The 17,180-nt window shown below is 42.4% G+C and overlaps 1 protein-coding gene across 3 annotated transcripts in view; it reads right to left on the reverse strand.

Moving 5' to 3' along the window:
- Positions 1-15,454, reverse strand: part of mtmr14 (myotubularin related protein 14) — a 32,636-nt gene extending 17,182 nt beyond the window's left edge. For 2 of the 3 annotated variants that reach the window (XM_079297157.1, XM_079297156.1), the window contains exons 1-9: positions 14,639-15,454; positions 13,478-13,626; positions 12,357-12,465; positions 10,935-11,010; positions 5,273-5,327; positions 3,432-3,554; positions 1,504-1,577; positions 625-695; positions 464-538 (exon numbers count right to left, since the gene is read on the reverse strand). In XM_079297157.1, coding sequence (XP_079153283.1) covers positions 464-538; positions 625-695; positions 1,504-1,577; positions 3,432-3,554; positions 5,273-5,327; positions 10,935-11,010; positions 12,357-12,465; positions 13,478-13,626; positions 14,639-14,773 — 867 coding nt within the window. In that variant the 5' untranslated portion in view covers positions 14,774-15,454. The remainder of the gene's footprint in view (positions 1-463; positions 539-624; positions 696-1,503; positions 1,578-3,431; positions 3,555-5,272; positions 5,328-10,934; positions 11,011-12,356; positions 12,466-13,477; positions 13,627-14,638) is intronic. The other variant, XM_079297158.1, reaches the window with a different exon arrangement.
- Positions 15,455-17,180: the final 1,726 nt, after the last annotated feature.

Genomic DNA, 17,180 nt, shown 5'->3' on the forward strand with positions numbered 1-17,180 from the left:
AAATGACAGGGATTTTTTTTTTAACCAGACAATGTTCCTCTTAAAGCAGCACCAATCATCTTCCACCACATCTGTCAGTCAGTATCATACAGTCTATCCTGCACCAGCTTGTTCCAGCTTTTTGTTTAACCAAATTAAAAATCTTAGACAACTCTCCAGGTTTACGCCATCATGGAGACACCATCATTGCTCCAAAAGTCAGCCTTCCATGTGGTCTTTTTTGGATTAGAAAATGAAGGTATGTGGGTTTGAACACACGTTTGGAAGCACAGCCTGAGTCAGTGAGGTTTAAACCGCACTCAAACTATTACTGCATGTGTGCAAGTGCTCATCTGAATCGCGGCCGAAGCACTTTGCGGGGTCGAACAACAGATGGCACTGACGCACCACAAACATGACACAGAGAGAGAGTCCCGACTGAGAAGAGCAGAGCCAGGCATGAGGTGAGAAGAGAAGCGGTAACCTGGTATCGAGTCCAGTCGATGTTCAAGTTTTGAGTAAAGCACATGGGGATTGTCAAAGGAGCGTCCACGTAGTCCTGTCGGAGGAGACACAGTGACGTCAGAATGATACAACAGAGCGGAGCGACTCTTTAATGACGGACTGAACAGACAGTCTCCCTACCTGATTCCAGTTGAACACCAGACCCTCTGCTGTGTAGTCTCTGTCTTTGTAGTCCTTAAAAAACTCACACCCTAAAAAGGGAAAGAAAAAAACAAATTCACACACTTTTATTTTTTAAGCTGAAGCCACAGAATGTGACCCTTATCTTCAAAACTAAAGTCAGAAATAGTTACCGGTTCTGCTTTTTTTACTTTCCGGTCCCGCTACAGGCAAACTACTTGAACAAATCATAAAAGTCACGGGTTGGATCGTAACACAGGCTCGAGTCAAAGATCTCGGATCAGCACACATTTAGAAACAAAAAGGAGAAAACTGAACTTTTTGAGATCCACGATCACGCTGTTTTGTCACCGATACCAACAGCTGATCATATTAGCAGATACAGATTGTTTGGTTTTGTTACAGCAGCTGGTCTACAAGGCTCCACACTATTTGTTTTTCTCCACCATCCCCAAAATCCCTTCAACCGCTCTGAAGTCAGAGTAAACATCAAGAATTCTAAATGTTGTCCTCTTACTTTGTTAGTCATTTATAGCAGGGTTTATAGCAGGATTCAAATGAAAGGAAATCACGGATTATATTTGTATTGATATAACAAATCTTGTCTTTAGTAGTTTTAATGATGTATCATAAGCTGTTTAGAGCGAGTGCTAAACAGCTCACAATTCATCTCTAATATCGGTTTATATTGCTGAGTAAAGAACTTTACAAAAACAGTAAAAACAACAAAATGAAACACTGTTTAGCTGCTGTTTCAGGACAGCGCCGGTCGTTGTACATATCCACAGTGAGCCAATATCTGCCCATAAACCGCATCACTTCTATTTATGGGCCCAGCTCCAGTGGAGTGACTGAGAAGAGGTCACAGTGGGAGTGTACCTGGGTAAGGCACAGAGAGCAAGGTGAAGTCTGCATAGCGTTGGACCTTGTCCGCCTTCTCAGACGACGTCACGCTGCAGAGAAAGATGCAAAGAGACAGGTGAGACACACTGGGAGCATTCAGGGGACATTCAGCATTTTAATACACAACACTTTTACATAACAGAGGGCCATCTTATTGGCCTAAACTGCTGATCTCAGCTAAAGCAGGATCTATGTACGTTTTGGCACATTATGCAAAAAAAACTATGATTGGCAGTGAGACCTTATTTTGTGAAACACTGTCTAGAATTGCAGTTCACAATAGAAATACATTGTATTACTCTTTTTTTTTTTCTTTTTTTTTAATATATATATATATATATATATATATATATATATATATATATATATATAAATATATATATATATATATATATATATATATATATAAATAAAACTGCTCACCGTTTCCTGTCTTCTAGCATAAACATGATTCTATACCATTCCTTTCATCCTTCTTTAATTTGTCCTGTATGTTCACAGCTCTATTGATCATTCCCTGAGCACACTGTATACACCCAGTCTCCTAAACGGTGACCTAGATCAGTGATTTTCAACCGCTGTGCCGTGAGAGATCGTCAGGTGTGCCGTGGGAAAATGTCCAATTTCACTTAATGAGTCCAAAAAAAATATTATTGAGTTGTTGCAAATACGTTGCCATTGTTGAGCGTCTGAGCTGCAAGATAGTGGCTGGCTAAGTAATAAATACTCTTCCATGCCAGTCGGTGGCAGTAGGTAGCGCAGTAATGACGTGTTCATTTAGGACAGTAGAATGAAATGACGCGCGGGAGAGGTTGAGGTGACAAGACGAACAGCGATGGAGAAATATTTGAAAAGTAAAAATGCAGACTCTGAACTTGGCCCTGGACAAAATAACCCAGATGTAAAGCCTCGTAAGGATCAACACATGTAGAGACTTGTCATTAAATTGTCAGCATATATCCAGCCCTCGGTACAACGGCCCGCCAGAAAATATTATATGTTCATCATAACTGGCCCGCCACACCAGAGCTCCGGGACGAAAAGTGCCGATGTGAGCTGACTTATTGTGCAACATAACAAAGCATCTCACTGCACTGAACCTCCAGCTTCAGGGAAGTGTGATCACAGACACGTATGATGCAGTAAAAGTCTCCACCGCTGTGTTCCTGACTGCGCATTTTGCTGATAAACTGGGCGCACTTGGCACTCGGTGATTTACCGACTTTGCAGCTCAGCAATCCGTTTGCAGTTGACGTGGAAAGAGCACCTGTGGAGCTGATACACCTCCAGTGTAATGACACTGAAGGCAAAGTATGACTCTGAGGGCGCTGCACAGTTTCCAAGCTTCATCCCCGAAACGATGCCTTAACTCCACCTACATGCTGCTCAAATGCTCTGCATGTTTGGAAGCACATACCTGTGTGAAGCTTTTCTCTGTGATGATGATGAACAAAAACCCACACAGGAGTCGTCTCACTGATGCTCACCTTTACTCCATCTTGAGGGTTTCCACAGAACCTAACCCCAGATATTAATGAACTGGCAGCAAGAAAAGATGCCAAACATCTGGCTCTGGCACATATGCAGAAAATAATGTAGCCTAACTAAACATGTATTCTTTTTGCACTTTGTCGAATATCCTTTCTATCCTGGTTATTAAATGGTGACTCTATTTGGCCCTCAACATAGTCACAATTTTTAATTTTGTCCCTCCCTGAGGTTGAGTTTGACACCATGGCATATATGTTGTATTATGCTAAAAGGTGTCATTTTGTAACGTTGTTGGTGTGCCGTGGGATCTTTTCAATGTAAAAAATGTGCTGCGGCTCAGAAAAGGTTGAAAAACACTGACCTAGATAACAGAGAGACAGGATGTGGATAAACTAGTCTGTACTGTTCCTTACTTTAGGCCAAACTTAACCTTCTTGTTCTCCACCATCAGGTCACAGATGTAGCGAACCGAGAGGTAACGTAGCAGCTTAATGTCGAGGCCTCGAACCTTGTCAAAGAGCTGGGAGTCCCCGTTCCTGAGGAGGGGGGAGGGGGGGGGGGAATGATGGGTAGGTGTTTTACTAGTCAGTCACATATAACTTCTCAGCACTTCCATTGTTGCGTTTTCTTGTTGTCTAAAGGAATTCGTGTCACACAGTGTCTGATGCTTATTGTACACTATTCTATCTAAAGGTCGACTACATGAATGTTCTCTTCTGGGTTTTTCAAATAGAAATGCCCACTCAGCCGTTACTTGGTTACCGGCATAGACTAATCAATAAGGTTCGGAATATTTGTGAATGCTAGCACTAGCTGAGTCAACGTTAACTGTGCTGAATTTAGAAATAACTGAACGGGTTGGATTGGCTTTTTTTGAGTACCGGTATGTGTACTCAGGTGCTCTGCGAAGTAAAATGACTGTTTTTTGAATGGAGTCTTGGAGACACAACAGCTTCAGTTCCCCGTCAGAAAAGGCTGTAAGGAAGTAAAGACGTTATGGACCTTTCCGACTGGGAACTGAAGCTATATTGTTATTTTCAAAGCCACAAGACTCCATTAACAAAAATAGGAATTTGACCTCCAGTGCTATAACTTTCAGATCTGAACCACAGCAGTACCGGTACATGGCTAAGCTTCCGTGCTGGTACTAAGTTACTGTAGGTAGTACACTGGTCAAGGATATTTGTGTATATATGTAGCAGTGTCATCATGCAGAAACCTAGGTCAGGTCACATGGGAAAGTATTTATAGAAGCACTTGGGAAATAGTACCGGTATTTTGATGCTGAAACATGTGCTTTGACCAAAATTTGAATGTTATTGAATGATATAGAAAGCTAAAAATGTTTAAAAATAATAGTGCAAGGCAAGTTAATGCGTTATTATTGCGTTAACGCATTAATTAATTAACGCCGGCAATTATTTTATAGCACGTCAACGCATTTTTTTATTTTGAAAGTCTGGCAGCGGTGGAGGAATGGAGACTACTGGACATCGCTGTGGTAAAGTCAGCATACACTCAGATCTTCGTGGTCAACTCAGCACACTTACACTTTAGTGCACCTATATGCTGAAATTCACCGTAAACGCATTTAAACGGCACGGATCGGGAGCGAGCGAAGGACTTTGAAAGTTAGCGGAAACATTAACGTGAGACAACATCCGGTTTATTCAGACAAACATCCGGTTTTCAGAATAAGATGCCAACAAAGTATGAATTATATTCACATTAAGTATAAAACATGCTGCATCTCATGAGTTCAAGGGAAAATACACCTAAATTGTGCGTAAAGTGTCTTTATTCTTTGATCGCTGGGTAACCATCATTACCTCGGAGTTACAGCATTATGTTGATGAACAGTAGAGCTGCATTCATATGCTCTGACTGTCATGAAGACACAAGAAATACATTTAGATGAAACGTGCTGAAACATGTTATTCCTGTTGCACAGCAGTGGAACGTTTCACATAAAGTCAGCACACTGAGCACAGAGAGTGAAGAGATAGAACTGCTGCTGTGTGAAGAGAATACTGCTGTTAAAAATAACCTTATTTGTTTAAAGTGTTTACACCAAATGTTATTGACCTTTTGTTCATATAGCAGTACTTTTAAAATAAAAGTGCACAATACACTACTTTTGAATTCATTATTGAACTTTGCCATAACAATGCGATTAATCGAGATTAAAAATTTGAATCGTTGCCCAGCACTAAAAAATAAATGATGGACCTGCCCTTTAAAGTCCTTTGATTACCTGACTGCACTGTCATCCTCTGGAACCTCCTCAGACTCCGTGTCATCGGTGCCCCCTAGAAAAAGCAGAAGCATACAAGATGAACGTCTAATGACAAAGACTCAAACTCTGTTCATCATTCAATTTTACAGTTTGAGAAAAAGCAGGCAATCCTGTTGAAAATGAATTGAGTGTTTAACACAATACCATTCAGAGCAAACATTTTACACACATTTTAGGCAGATATAAGGGACGGAATTGTGCTGGAAACATAAAATACTACTACTACTAGTGCTGCTATTACTGTTATCTTGGACTCTTCTATACTAAGTCACATTCAGGTATTTAGTTATAAAGGTTATGACATTTATATATGATGGCCCAAAAGTTACAATTAGTAAGAAATCTAGTTTTAGATGCATTTTTGTCTAAAACATTTAAAAGAAAGAAATCTGCCGATATGTTAAACCAGTATGTGTGAGGCTCCAGCAGGACATAGTGAACGTTTTACTACATCCATAGATGAAGATCTACTCTTTTGTTCAGCATACAGGTGGTCACAGCATTAAAATATTACAGATACTCCTGTTTGTAACAGATGGATGTTGACAACTTATCCACGAAGCACGTTTCTAATCTCACTTTCACACTGATTCAAGCTAAATCTGCTGACGTATCATCACCCTCAGACTCACAGTTAGTGTGCGTGTGTGATTCAAAACAACTTGTGATCAATTAGAACAGTGTTTAGAAACACTCCAGAACATTTGCACTGCCTTCGACGTCGCCTGATATCATCATGAATAGCTAAACAGATATAGATTTGATGAATCCCTACTTTCTTTTGTGCATGCGTATATGTAATACTTTATAAATGAGACCAAATGAAATCATTGAGGAGTGAACATCTCATTCTTTTCACTTCCTCTCATCAGTAAAACATACAGAGGTGTGCTCTTGCCTTTCATATCAGACTCAACGTTATAAGAAGACTACAAGTATCAGAACTATGTGAACATTCAGGCTCCCTCGTGTGGCTCAAAGGTGTACTGCAGATCAAGATACAAACAATTAAAAAGATAATATTCTACTAATGCAGGGATTCCCAAAGTGAGCTGCCTCTAGGGCAGTGATTCTTAACCATAGGGCCGCGGCCCATGATTGGGCCGCGAGCGCCACCTAGAGGGCCGCGAAAAACGTTCAGTTTTGCACCTGTGGGCCGCGAGGGCCGCGGGACCGCATAGGTTATCAATTGAAGACACCAGAGATATCACTGTTATCCACGAGACGCTCAGTTACAATACAGCTTCCCACCACCAGGTGGCGGTAATGCGTCAGTCAGTTGTTTAACAAGCTGCAATAAGCAGAAGAAGACACTCAGCTAGCCGCTAGCCTGTAGCGAAAGTTATGGATAAGTTATTAAAAAGAAAAAATGAAGACGACAGTAGTGCCAAACCCCCAAAAGTCTAAATGTGTGCGCAAGTACAACCCTGACTTTCTTAAGTTTCTTAAGCTTTGTGAACGGAGGCAACGAGGCAGAGCCGAGTGCTCAGTGTGTGGAATGTGGGCTAATGCTATCAAACGAAGCACTGAAGCCTTCAGAAATAAAGAGACACGTAGCGACGAAACATCCAACGCTCGTGGGAAAGTCTGTTGGGCTTCTTGTTGTGTATGCAGGTTTACATACACATGATAATAAATGTCTTTGTGATCATCACATTGTATCATCTCATTTATTTAACAAGGGTTTTGCCTGTTCAACACCGGCGTCCTCCATCCCCTCCCCTTCCGTTCCTACGGCTTGTTTGCGCAAATACGTCACAAAACATGTCCGTGTTTGGTATCCCAGCATGCCCAAAATCCTCATCTTTGCAAAGAAATCATCGATTTTCTTTCATTTCTTATGGTTTCTCCACAAAAGGAGCCCACACACACACTGTCCAAAGTCGCCATAACCGCTGCAAGTCGTATCTTGCAGCATTTCGACGGAAAAAGACACATTACAGACCCGACAACGTGCTAGCGGATGTTACCATGGAGCTACTGCCTTCAGAAAACGCTAGTACTTATAGTACAAACCTTATCCTCCTCTTCCATAAGCCGTCAACCAACGTTTGCGTAACTGAGCTATTCTCATTCTCGTTCGTGCGCTCGGTCGCAGCCATTAAGCACAGCAAGTCCGCTACTCACACACCATGTCTTCCACCATATATACATAGTTTTTGCAATTTGTAAAGGCTAAAAATAAAAGGAAAATAATATAATATCACAATATAAAGGGAGAAACACCTTTAGTGTGTCAGAATATCATGTGGTTACCATGTGTCCATTTGGGTCTCCAAATGTCCTTTTAGAGCTCCGCCTGGATCTCTTCATGGAAGAAACTCTGTAGAATGGTCATACTTTGTCCAATCTTCTTCAAATTTGAGGCAGTTGTTCACTGATAGTGTAGTTGCAGCCCTATACTGTCCTTTACCTGTACAGATACAGCCACCGGCAGTTATTTATACTGAAAGATACTTTTTTATTTTATGCAGACAAAAATCTTAAATTTGTATTGACTCCAAAGGCCCACTGCTCTGTTTCTGTATGACCTACAGGTTGTCTGACACTTTTGATGCATATAGTCAGAGTGGGCCCCGGGACACTTTGTACTTGAAAAGTTGGGCCCCGAGGTCAAAAAGGTTAAGAACCCCTGCTCTAGGGGGTGCGCGAGAGGAAAAGTGTAATGGCGGTCTGATGGTGTAATAATATTAAATATTAAAAAAAATGTAATTTTAATTTAAAAACTGTCAGGTGGGACATCTGAAGCTATCAGTCGTAAAAGAGGAGAGGGACAGAGAGAGAGAGAGGAATCGGAGGCGAGGGGAACGGAGAGGTGCGTTGGGGAGAGACCGGGAGAAGAAATCGAGCCAGAGTCAGAGGAAGATGAGACGGAGGAGACCGAAAAGGAGGAAGGGATAGCACAGACAAATCGGGAGCACATCGGCCCATCGCGGCGTCAAGGTGAAAGAAGAGGAAACGAGAGAGAGCATCAGACTGGGAAAACAAGAGGAAATATGATGAAAAGTATCTGTGTCTGGGCTTCACTTGGATTGGCAACGCAGATTCCCCAAAGCCACAGTGCGTGGTGTGCAGTGAGGTTCTGGCTAACAGTCTGAAGCTCTTATTTACGTCGCCACCTGAACACCAAGCATGCCAGTGCAAGTCAAAAGCCCCTTACATTGTTTATATCGAAATCGGAGGAGTTACAAAACAGCCAAAATCAACTGGAGTCTCATTCATGTGTTGGGTCTATAAATGACGCACTACGGGTTCATATCTGGTTACAGAATAGCGAGAAAGGGGCTACCGCACACAATCGCCGAAGACGTGTGCTTGCCAGCTGCCAGAGAGATGGTGGAATGTATGAATGGGGAGAAAGAAGCAAAAAAGTTGGACATGATCCCGGTGTCCAACAACACTGTGTCGCCGCATCGATGCTTTGTCCGAAGACATCCTGGCTACATTAGTCGCTCATTAATTGTAAATTAAATGTGATAATCTGCCTCTGAGCCTGTGCGTGTGTCCTCGCATCCGTATTGCTCTTTAAAAGTGATGCCTTGTGTCACTGAAAGTTATTGAAACTTTGTTGCAGTGTTTCAGGGCGTTTTCACACCTTCAGTTCGTTTGCTTTGTTGCAGTTGCTCCTTTGTTCGGTTTGTGTTCACACTGCAACATTTAACAGCGGACTAAATCTTGTAAACAAATGCCACGCGCGAGCAAACTGTTCACTCATTGGTCCGATTCTTATGCGCTATAAAGGCTTAAAAGGCTCTGTTGCTTCTTTTTTTTTTTTTTTATTAAGGGGGGGGGGGGGGGGGGGTGCGCGAACCCGGTCGGGATGTAGAAGGGGGTGCGCGGCCTAAAAAGTTTGGGAACCGCTGTACTAATGTATCTCCTGTTGGTCCTGACCCTGCTTTGGAAATTAACTAGAATATACTACTTATCTTCAGTAGATGTGTAGAACATCCACAGAACCTCCTTCAGCAGAATGTTTTGAGTTTGTCACAATAAATACAGAAAAGACACTCTCTGGTTGGTTGTTTGGAGAAAGGATGCACTTACAATTCTGATGACATCTAGCTCTCGTTCTTATGGAGCTTGAATGAACTTATTGTAAGTGCTTTGAACAAAGGCATCTGCCAAATGAATGGAAGTACTGTAAAAGCCCAGCCAGCCTCTCCACCTCACTTCATTTGCTGATAGCTCACAAAAGGTGCTGCAGGCCGTGTCTTAGAGAAGAGATGCTGATTACTACAGGAGCAGATCGCCACTGCAACCTGACAGCAAGGAGCTGGACTTCTGATTTGAAGTGACAAATATTATAACAATAATATATAGATTATAATAATAACATATAGAGCAAATAGAATGACACTCAACAGGTGGATAATCAGGCGTAGCCCTCAATACAATCAGGAGTTTCGAGCCTTTTGATTGCTCACTGCTGTGTGCGAGCGACTGAATATCATTTCTGTAGTTCTGCCCGTCACTTCTATTGCTCATCAAACAAGCAATCAAAGCCATCATTTAAGTCAAATTAATGAACCGACAACTAGTTTGACTTGATTGATGATTTCAGACATTTGATATCTCCAGGTTCTGGCTGCTTTTATTGTTATTACATGTGAGGGAATTAAATATGTTGAACAATGCAATACGTTTAAAGGAATACTTCACCCCCAAAAATGATAATTTGTATATCAGTTACCCAACCCAAAGAAGACTTCTCTCTCATGCTGCCACTGTGAGTAAAACCGAGATCACTAGAGAACGCGTGCATCTCCCCAAAACCTCCCTTTCTAAAACACTTCTGCACAAAACAAGCTCACGCTCACGCCTGTGCAGGTGCGCTACTCGTCCGGACGAGTTCGAAGCGCTCTAAATAGTTTGTGAACAGATGTTTGGATTTAGTTTTACTTCCATTCATATGGTTATATTGGGGGTATCGCAGCATTCTGAGATGCAATAGTCGGAGAACTGATCCTACTGACGAGTAGTAACACAACGGTATTGTCCTTCAAAAGAACCGGAAACAGTGTTGCTGCATATTTTACTCCAGCTAACATTCTCAACGTACTTCTGAATGAGGCTAACCAGTCTCTTACAGGAACACTGTGACTCAATAGGAAAAGTTTGACAGCCGTTGACAACTGATGCAACTATTAACAAGTCAGAGAGGAAACAAGGAAGTGCAACCTCTCGTGGAAAATAAGTTGGCCGCAACTTCCCCTGGTTTAGGCTAAACTTAAGTTGTTGTGTGACGAGGGATGTCATGAGACCCGATACTTCTACGATAGAAGATGTCCATGATAATGCTGCACCGTGAACAACAAATCTGTGTAGAAATCAGCAGCAGGAGGGCAAGCTAACGTTAGCGGTTAGCAGCCGGTGAGCTGCTTGGGCTAACAGAGAAAACGGCTAAAGCTAACGGAGGTTACATTATGATGTGTTCAAGCTCTGTTCAATAAAAATAAAGGTAGCTATGACGGGCCCCAGTGCACGCTATTAACTAGTTATGAAGCACTGATGCACCATTAGGAATAGGTTATATATAGTTTACCAACAATGTGTTGGATGTTACAGTCAAATGAGAGTGTGTGTGTGTGTGTGTGTGTGTGTGTATGTGTGTGTGGGGTACCTGAGAAGATGTAGTTGTAGCCCGTGCGTCCATACAGCTCCCCCCATCCCGCCAGAGTGGACGACCGGCAAATATGCTGAGATGTGGGAGAAACAATACGGGATCAGACTGTTGTCTCACGGCTCATACGAGCAAGTTCTTCCAAGAATGATTAGTTGGTCACCTAACCAGCCTGAACAAACATGGAGGTATTTCTTACTTTGGCGTCAGCCCAGGTTGTAATGCTGATGTTATTTCAATTTCACATTCTCTGCAGCAGTGAGGTTTAAATGTAGAGAAAACTCATTTGTAAGTATTGAATGTGTTGATGGACTTGCCATCAGCTCTCAACATGTCTTCAGTTGCTGTTAAACACGTCTAGAGAAGGTGTCCTCACGCCAACAACAAAAGGTAATTTTCCTGACTGATGTTTGTGTGATTGTTCAACTAGAACTGGATTCTAAATGGTACACAACATGTAACTAGGTGGCGCTGCAGTTGTTACGAAACGCCTCCTCGTCAACCTCTCTCTGTCTCAAATACAACTTGTTTCGCGATTCACTGTTCAGTGATTTGGCGTGCGTCATCATGGCAAAATAACGACACCTACTGTCGCAGGAACTGCACATTATAGGCCTGTAGTTGAGATCAAAATGAAGGTGGGTGTGGTCTGAGCAGGGGCTCCAGAATAAGGGCTATAGGAAGGAGGTGGGCGTATTGTTAGGGACCCAAGCATGTGTCAAATTTGGTGCAGTTTGGACACGTTTATTATCAATAAACTTTCAAAAAACAAGTGTTGGCGCTCTGTGCAGGCGCGGGGCGGAGCTTTGGGACATGTGGTCTGCAGCGGGCCTTTCCAGGCCAAGGCTCATTGACCGCAATTCACTTTTACTGCTGGATTCATGACAACCAAACTCTTCTTCACTTACCTGGAGTCAACAAGCGATGAGCAGTTCTCGTCAACGCTGCAAGCAGCACTTCTTAATGCGATGCTCTAATCGGCCACGCCACAAACCGGCACTGTACTAGTTAACTAAAGCCAGCAGGGCTGCAAATATAGATTTTTTTTGTTGTTGTTCAATCTGTAGATGATTTCCTGGAATAATCGCAGAATTGGTTGGTCGATAAAATGTCAATTAGTGTTTCCGAAAGCCCAAGATGACATCCTCAAATGTCCTGTTTCCAGAGAATTTTGCCTTTTCTTTCTTAAAAAATTACTCAAACTGATTAAGCGCTTATCAAAGTAGTTGGAGATTAATTTAACAGATGACAACTAATCAATTCATGGAATATTCATCGCAGCTCTGGACACGGAAAGAAAACACAACGGAAACAGACACAAAAACAGCTTCTAGACATACTGGCATTTACACTGGTAATCTACAATATTACTAGTGCAGGGACTGACTGCAGACAAAGTGAAGTGAGGAGCAGCAGCAGTACCTTGCCATTGTAGAGGATGACCGGACAGACGAACCTCCCTCTGCAGCGAGCCAGCTTACTCCGGTTCACCAGGTCCTGCAGCTTACTGATCTGCACTGTGCTCTCAAACCTGCAAACACAAACCACCACACGTTCTGCGTCAGTCCACTTAGTCACTTCAACATGTGGAGAATACTATTATAAAGCACTAGGCTACCACTGCTGACACCTCTGTATAATCCACTGTTCTCATCTTCTGAGGTTACAGATAATTGGAGGACATTCAGACCTAACAACCACTGATTATTCTGTTACATTAACCAATACCGGTACATCTTAACGGCCAGCCTGCGGTTGACACTTCAATGATTATCTGAAGGCATGAATAAGGTGCAGTGTCCATTTAAAAAGACCTCATGATCGTCTAAGATAATCAACGCTTTTCTGTGAAAACGACGTATCGACGTATACGATGCAGAAAGCTTTCAAACACTACTACATACACTAATACATACTACATGTCATTACAAATAATAATACTGCCTAGAAAGCCCTTTGTAAATATGTATATCATTCTAAATTTTTCAATTGAACTCCACTCTGGTCAATTGACCAGAGTTTAAAAAGAAACTCTGGTGTTGCCATGAATAATTTAAATGTTATTTCAGCAGTTTATTACTTTGAATCGTGGGAAGCTGCAAGACAGACGTGAAAATATTTCGCTTCGAAGAAAAATGTCCCGAGCTCACGAGGGGTTTGCCCGACGAGAAATCTTTTTGAATACAGTCTATGAGAGCCTTTGTTGTGAATACCGGGTTTCCTATGTTAAAGCACATCATCTATTTTCAGCAGAATGGTGGAAAATAGCTCAACCTCATTAAACAGCAGTGAGAAATAAGGACTTATTGAATCACTGAAAAGCTTTTTCCATTTCCGGCTACAATGTGACCTCATGTGACGAAACAGTCACCTCATCCCCTCTGCTGCTTTGACGCTATCAGAGGGGCCGGTAGATGGAGGCTGAACGTTGCCCCCTGCCCCTCAGTAAGGTGTGCATGATTAGAGGAGCAATCCAAACAAACAAGAGGGTAATTGGTAACTGAGTGGACTGAACTTTGAATCGGAGAACGATGGTTGGGTACCTGTCTCTCTCGACATCTGTGCATTGGTACTCCAGGAAAACTATCTGCCGGGGGTAATGGCCACACACTTCTCCATTGGAGTTGTCGATGATACTGTACTTGTAGTCTCTGGCGAATAACTCCAAGCAGCGCTTCTCTATCGCATCCACCTGAGGAGAAGCAACAAGAAAAAGTTAAGCAACCAGTTTAAAAAGAAACGCGAAAAATGACAGAACTTGGATACGTGTCCTTTTAGATGATCAAACTAAGTGGATAACTAAACCTGATGAATCTCTATTGCGTTATTAAATTAGATACTGATAATCACAAATATTGAGGAATTTACAAGGGTACCTCAACAAATATAAATGACATCAGGCGGTATTTAAAACCAGTGTTCCCTTTACACTGGTAGCTTGATGGCTTTCTCATTACAATGACCAAATAGGATATTGTCAACAGCCATGGATCTGCTAAGCTCATCTAAAAACGTGATTCACACGTACTGTTCAGCCATTTAGAGGCAGATGGTGTCAAACTTATGCAGACTCCCACACCAGTGAAGTGTGTCCCTTAACCATCCAATGTGTTACTACACAGTGTGAAAGTGTTAACACTTTTCAAATGTGGCATTCTGGACCATAACAATTTGAAGACAGCTGGTGCTTACCTGATATAAGAAAGTTTGACAATATTTAGCTCAGTCGATTGAATCATTGTTGATTGAGCAACAGCATGTTAAAGCCATTTTTATGTAATTGATAACAGAATATGCAGACTAAAATTATATTCCATTGGGAAAAAACTTAGACACTTAACAATGCCGGGCTTCACTAAAATCTCATCCGTTTAGGATACGAATGAAGGATATGAGTAGAACAGAGGGGTCACACCACAAACATGCATCAACAGTGGTCTGGTAGAAAACAGTGTCTACATAGAAACACTGTACATGTATTACGGGCAGTTCAGTGGATCATATGTATGCCGAACTGAGCAGTGGCTCCTTAAAGTTGTTAAGAGGTAATAAATCACGACCTACAGTATATGTTCTTCTGGATATTTCCAACGTCACTTTAATTTCCTTCATTCCGAAAGGCAGTTCGGCTTATCGTTCACACAAGAGACGATGACGGGCTGTCAAGTAGCTGAAGCACACCGAATGTCGAACCCCAAACTTACCCGAGGAGTGGCTTCCTTTGCTCTGTACTGCATCTTGGAAAACACATCTATCAAATCCGCTATTTCCTCGCTCTTTCTGACCGACAGCCCGGAGGCCGGATAGCCGCCGGCCGAGGTGGGAGAGGCGGCCATCATAGCGCCACGACCCGCGGTGGTGGCCTCTAGCCGAACTCGACCTCCTTCAAACACCGCAGAGCCTTGTCCTTTGGAACGGGAAGACCGACCAGGCCATCCCTTTCCAGCCAGCTTCTTCCTGACTGCCCGCTTGAGGGGGCCAGAGCCGGGGACTCTTCCTGAATTCAGGGCACCGGCGAGCTGCTCCACTCTCCAAACACAACCCACGAGCCAGCCCGCACAGCACGGCGGCTGGTGCTGCTACCGGAGTTAGCACGACTAGCTAACAGGCTCGTTCAGCTTACCAGACGTAGGTTGGTGGTTTTCCACTAACTCAAAACCCCCCGTATACTCATTTGAGAGAATTAATTCAGACCTTTGTAGTCCTCCTCATCACTACTGTTTAGTTTGCGTTTGTGACATCAGGTGAATTGAATGCGCGACTCTTAGCAACTAACTGAACTCCGGTCAGCTGGAGTCAGGAAATCTCCAGGATCTTTCCCCGGCCTGCGCACGTTTCCTCAATGTCACGTCTTCATGTCTCCTCAGTAACCACGATCATAGTGATAAACGAATTAAAGTTATACAGTAGTCAACCCGGTGGCTGCAGGATCGCAATGGTGCATATGTAGTTGTGGATGAAAGCCCCAGCAGTGGAGAGTGGTGTTGCAATATGTGTAGCTACTACAGTACGAAGGTACATCAGGCGGTAAACAGGAAGCGGACATGACCACGTGACACGGCCATCTCCCCCTTTAAATGACGTTTGTTGTTGTTCAGAGCGGGGTCTGATGTTTTGGACTGCCTGCAGCCACAGTTTGTTTACTCAGAAATGGGAGATCTTCGCCTGTAGTTGGTTCTATCGTACTGTAAAATAGGAACAAAAATAGTTCAGGTTGTCCATAAAACTAGCGAGGAATTCAAACTTTCTTCTTTATTAATGAACGCAACGAACTCAATGTAACACAAATCTTACTTCCTCAGTAACCCACTATGTTTACCCAAAGGAAAGCCAAAAAGGAAAATAAATACAAAACGTTAAATTTAAATATTGTCCATTATTGACGATTGCATTAACGTTGCATATTACCATTCCAAATAATTAGAAATCACAGAAACAACAAACAAATACAAAATATTGTACACAAAGCTGAGGTCCAACAAACAAAGGTAAATACAAAATCTGGTATTTTTGGAAATCTAAGAACTGTTTTTGAAATCTTAAAGCATATGCTTATACAATTTCTCTGAAAAAACAATCCATATATGGAGTTAATAATTATAATAATAATAATTAGTGGGTTTGTTAAAAATAAAAGGATATACAGAAGCATGGACCAGATATTATATAATTGTTATTGATGTCTAAACAATTATTGTTGTATTGCCAATTATAGTTCCATTAAACATGCAATGTTGACAAAGGGCCCCACTGCCTTCTATCTAACTATCTCTTCAAAACCCGGTGGAATACGTATTGTTTCCATGGTGTGATTAGACTCCAGACAGAGATGAGTGTCCAAACCAATCGGTTTCTTGACTTTCTTTTTTTGTAAAGTCAACTTATTACAACTTACAGTATACAGCACAGCCCTACTCAGCTCTACTCACTCTTTTTTGGTTTTCCATCAGCAAAAGATGCAGATCGTAACGTGGTGACTGATTTATTTTTTTAGCATGAGGATCCAAGCCAGCTGAGCTGACACTAGAAGGTAAGGGTATGTTAGATCCTGGGGTACTTCTGGCCCGATACGGGGCTACTTACTGACTCAGCTCTCTATTAAAAGATTGTCGAGCTGGTGTTCTTGCGAGGGAACTCGCCTGGCTCCGCTAACTGCCGTTACTCCCAACGTCTACCCTGCTTCCTCCGGTCTGAGTGCACTCGGCCGAGGGGCCACCCTGACCCCGGGCGCTCCTACCAGTCGCGTCGGTTATGGCAGCTTCCCTCTTCTGGATCCGTGCTCTTGGTAAATGCCAGGTTTAGGTTTTAACGGCTAGGATTACTTCTAAAACCGTAAGGGATTGTTAAGTGGATTCGGTCTCTAGGATAACCTTACAGAACTCAGTTGTTAGACATACAATGGATTTAACTTTTTACTGCCACGAGGAACTTTTACTACTTGAGCAAATAAATGCACTTGAGAAATTTACTTTAAATGCAGATTAGATATTTATTGCAGGTTATATTTAGTTAGTTAGCAAGGGTTAAGCTACAGCTCACATAAAATGTTACTACACTTGATTCGTTACTTTAATTTTCTTCTTAGATTATACTCATTGGTTTTAGATGCCGAGACGGCTCGGTTGGAGCTGGATTTCCAAAGGTGCGATGAAAAGGTTCTTTTGGAGTTGTTAGGAGCGAAGGTCTGGCCAGACCCTCGGTCCTCCTGCTCCTGCAGCGGAGTCCGTTCAACAGTCCTCAAGGCTC

The sequence above is a fragment of the Melanostigma gelatinosum genome, assembly GCF_949748355.1.
Source record: "Melanostigma gelatinosum genome assembly, chromosome: 3".
NCBI classification, from domain to species: domain Eukaryota; kingdom Metazoa; phylum Chordata; class Actinopteri; order Perciformes; family Zoarcidae; genus Melanostigma; species Melanostigma gelatinosum.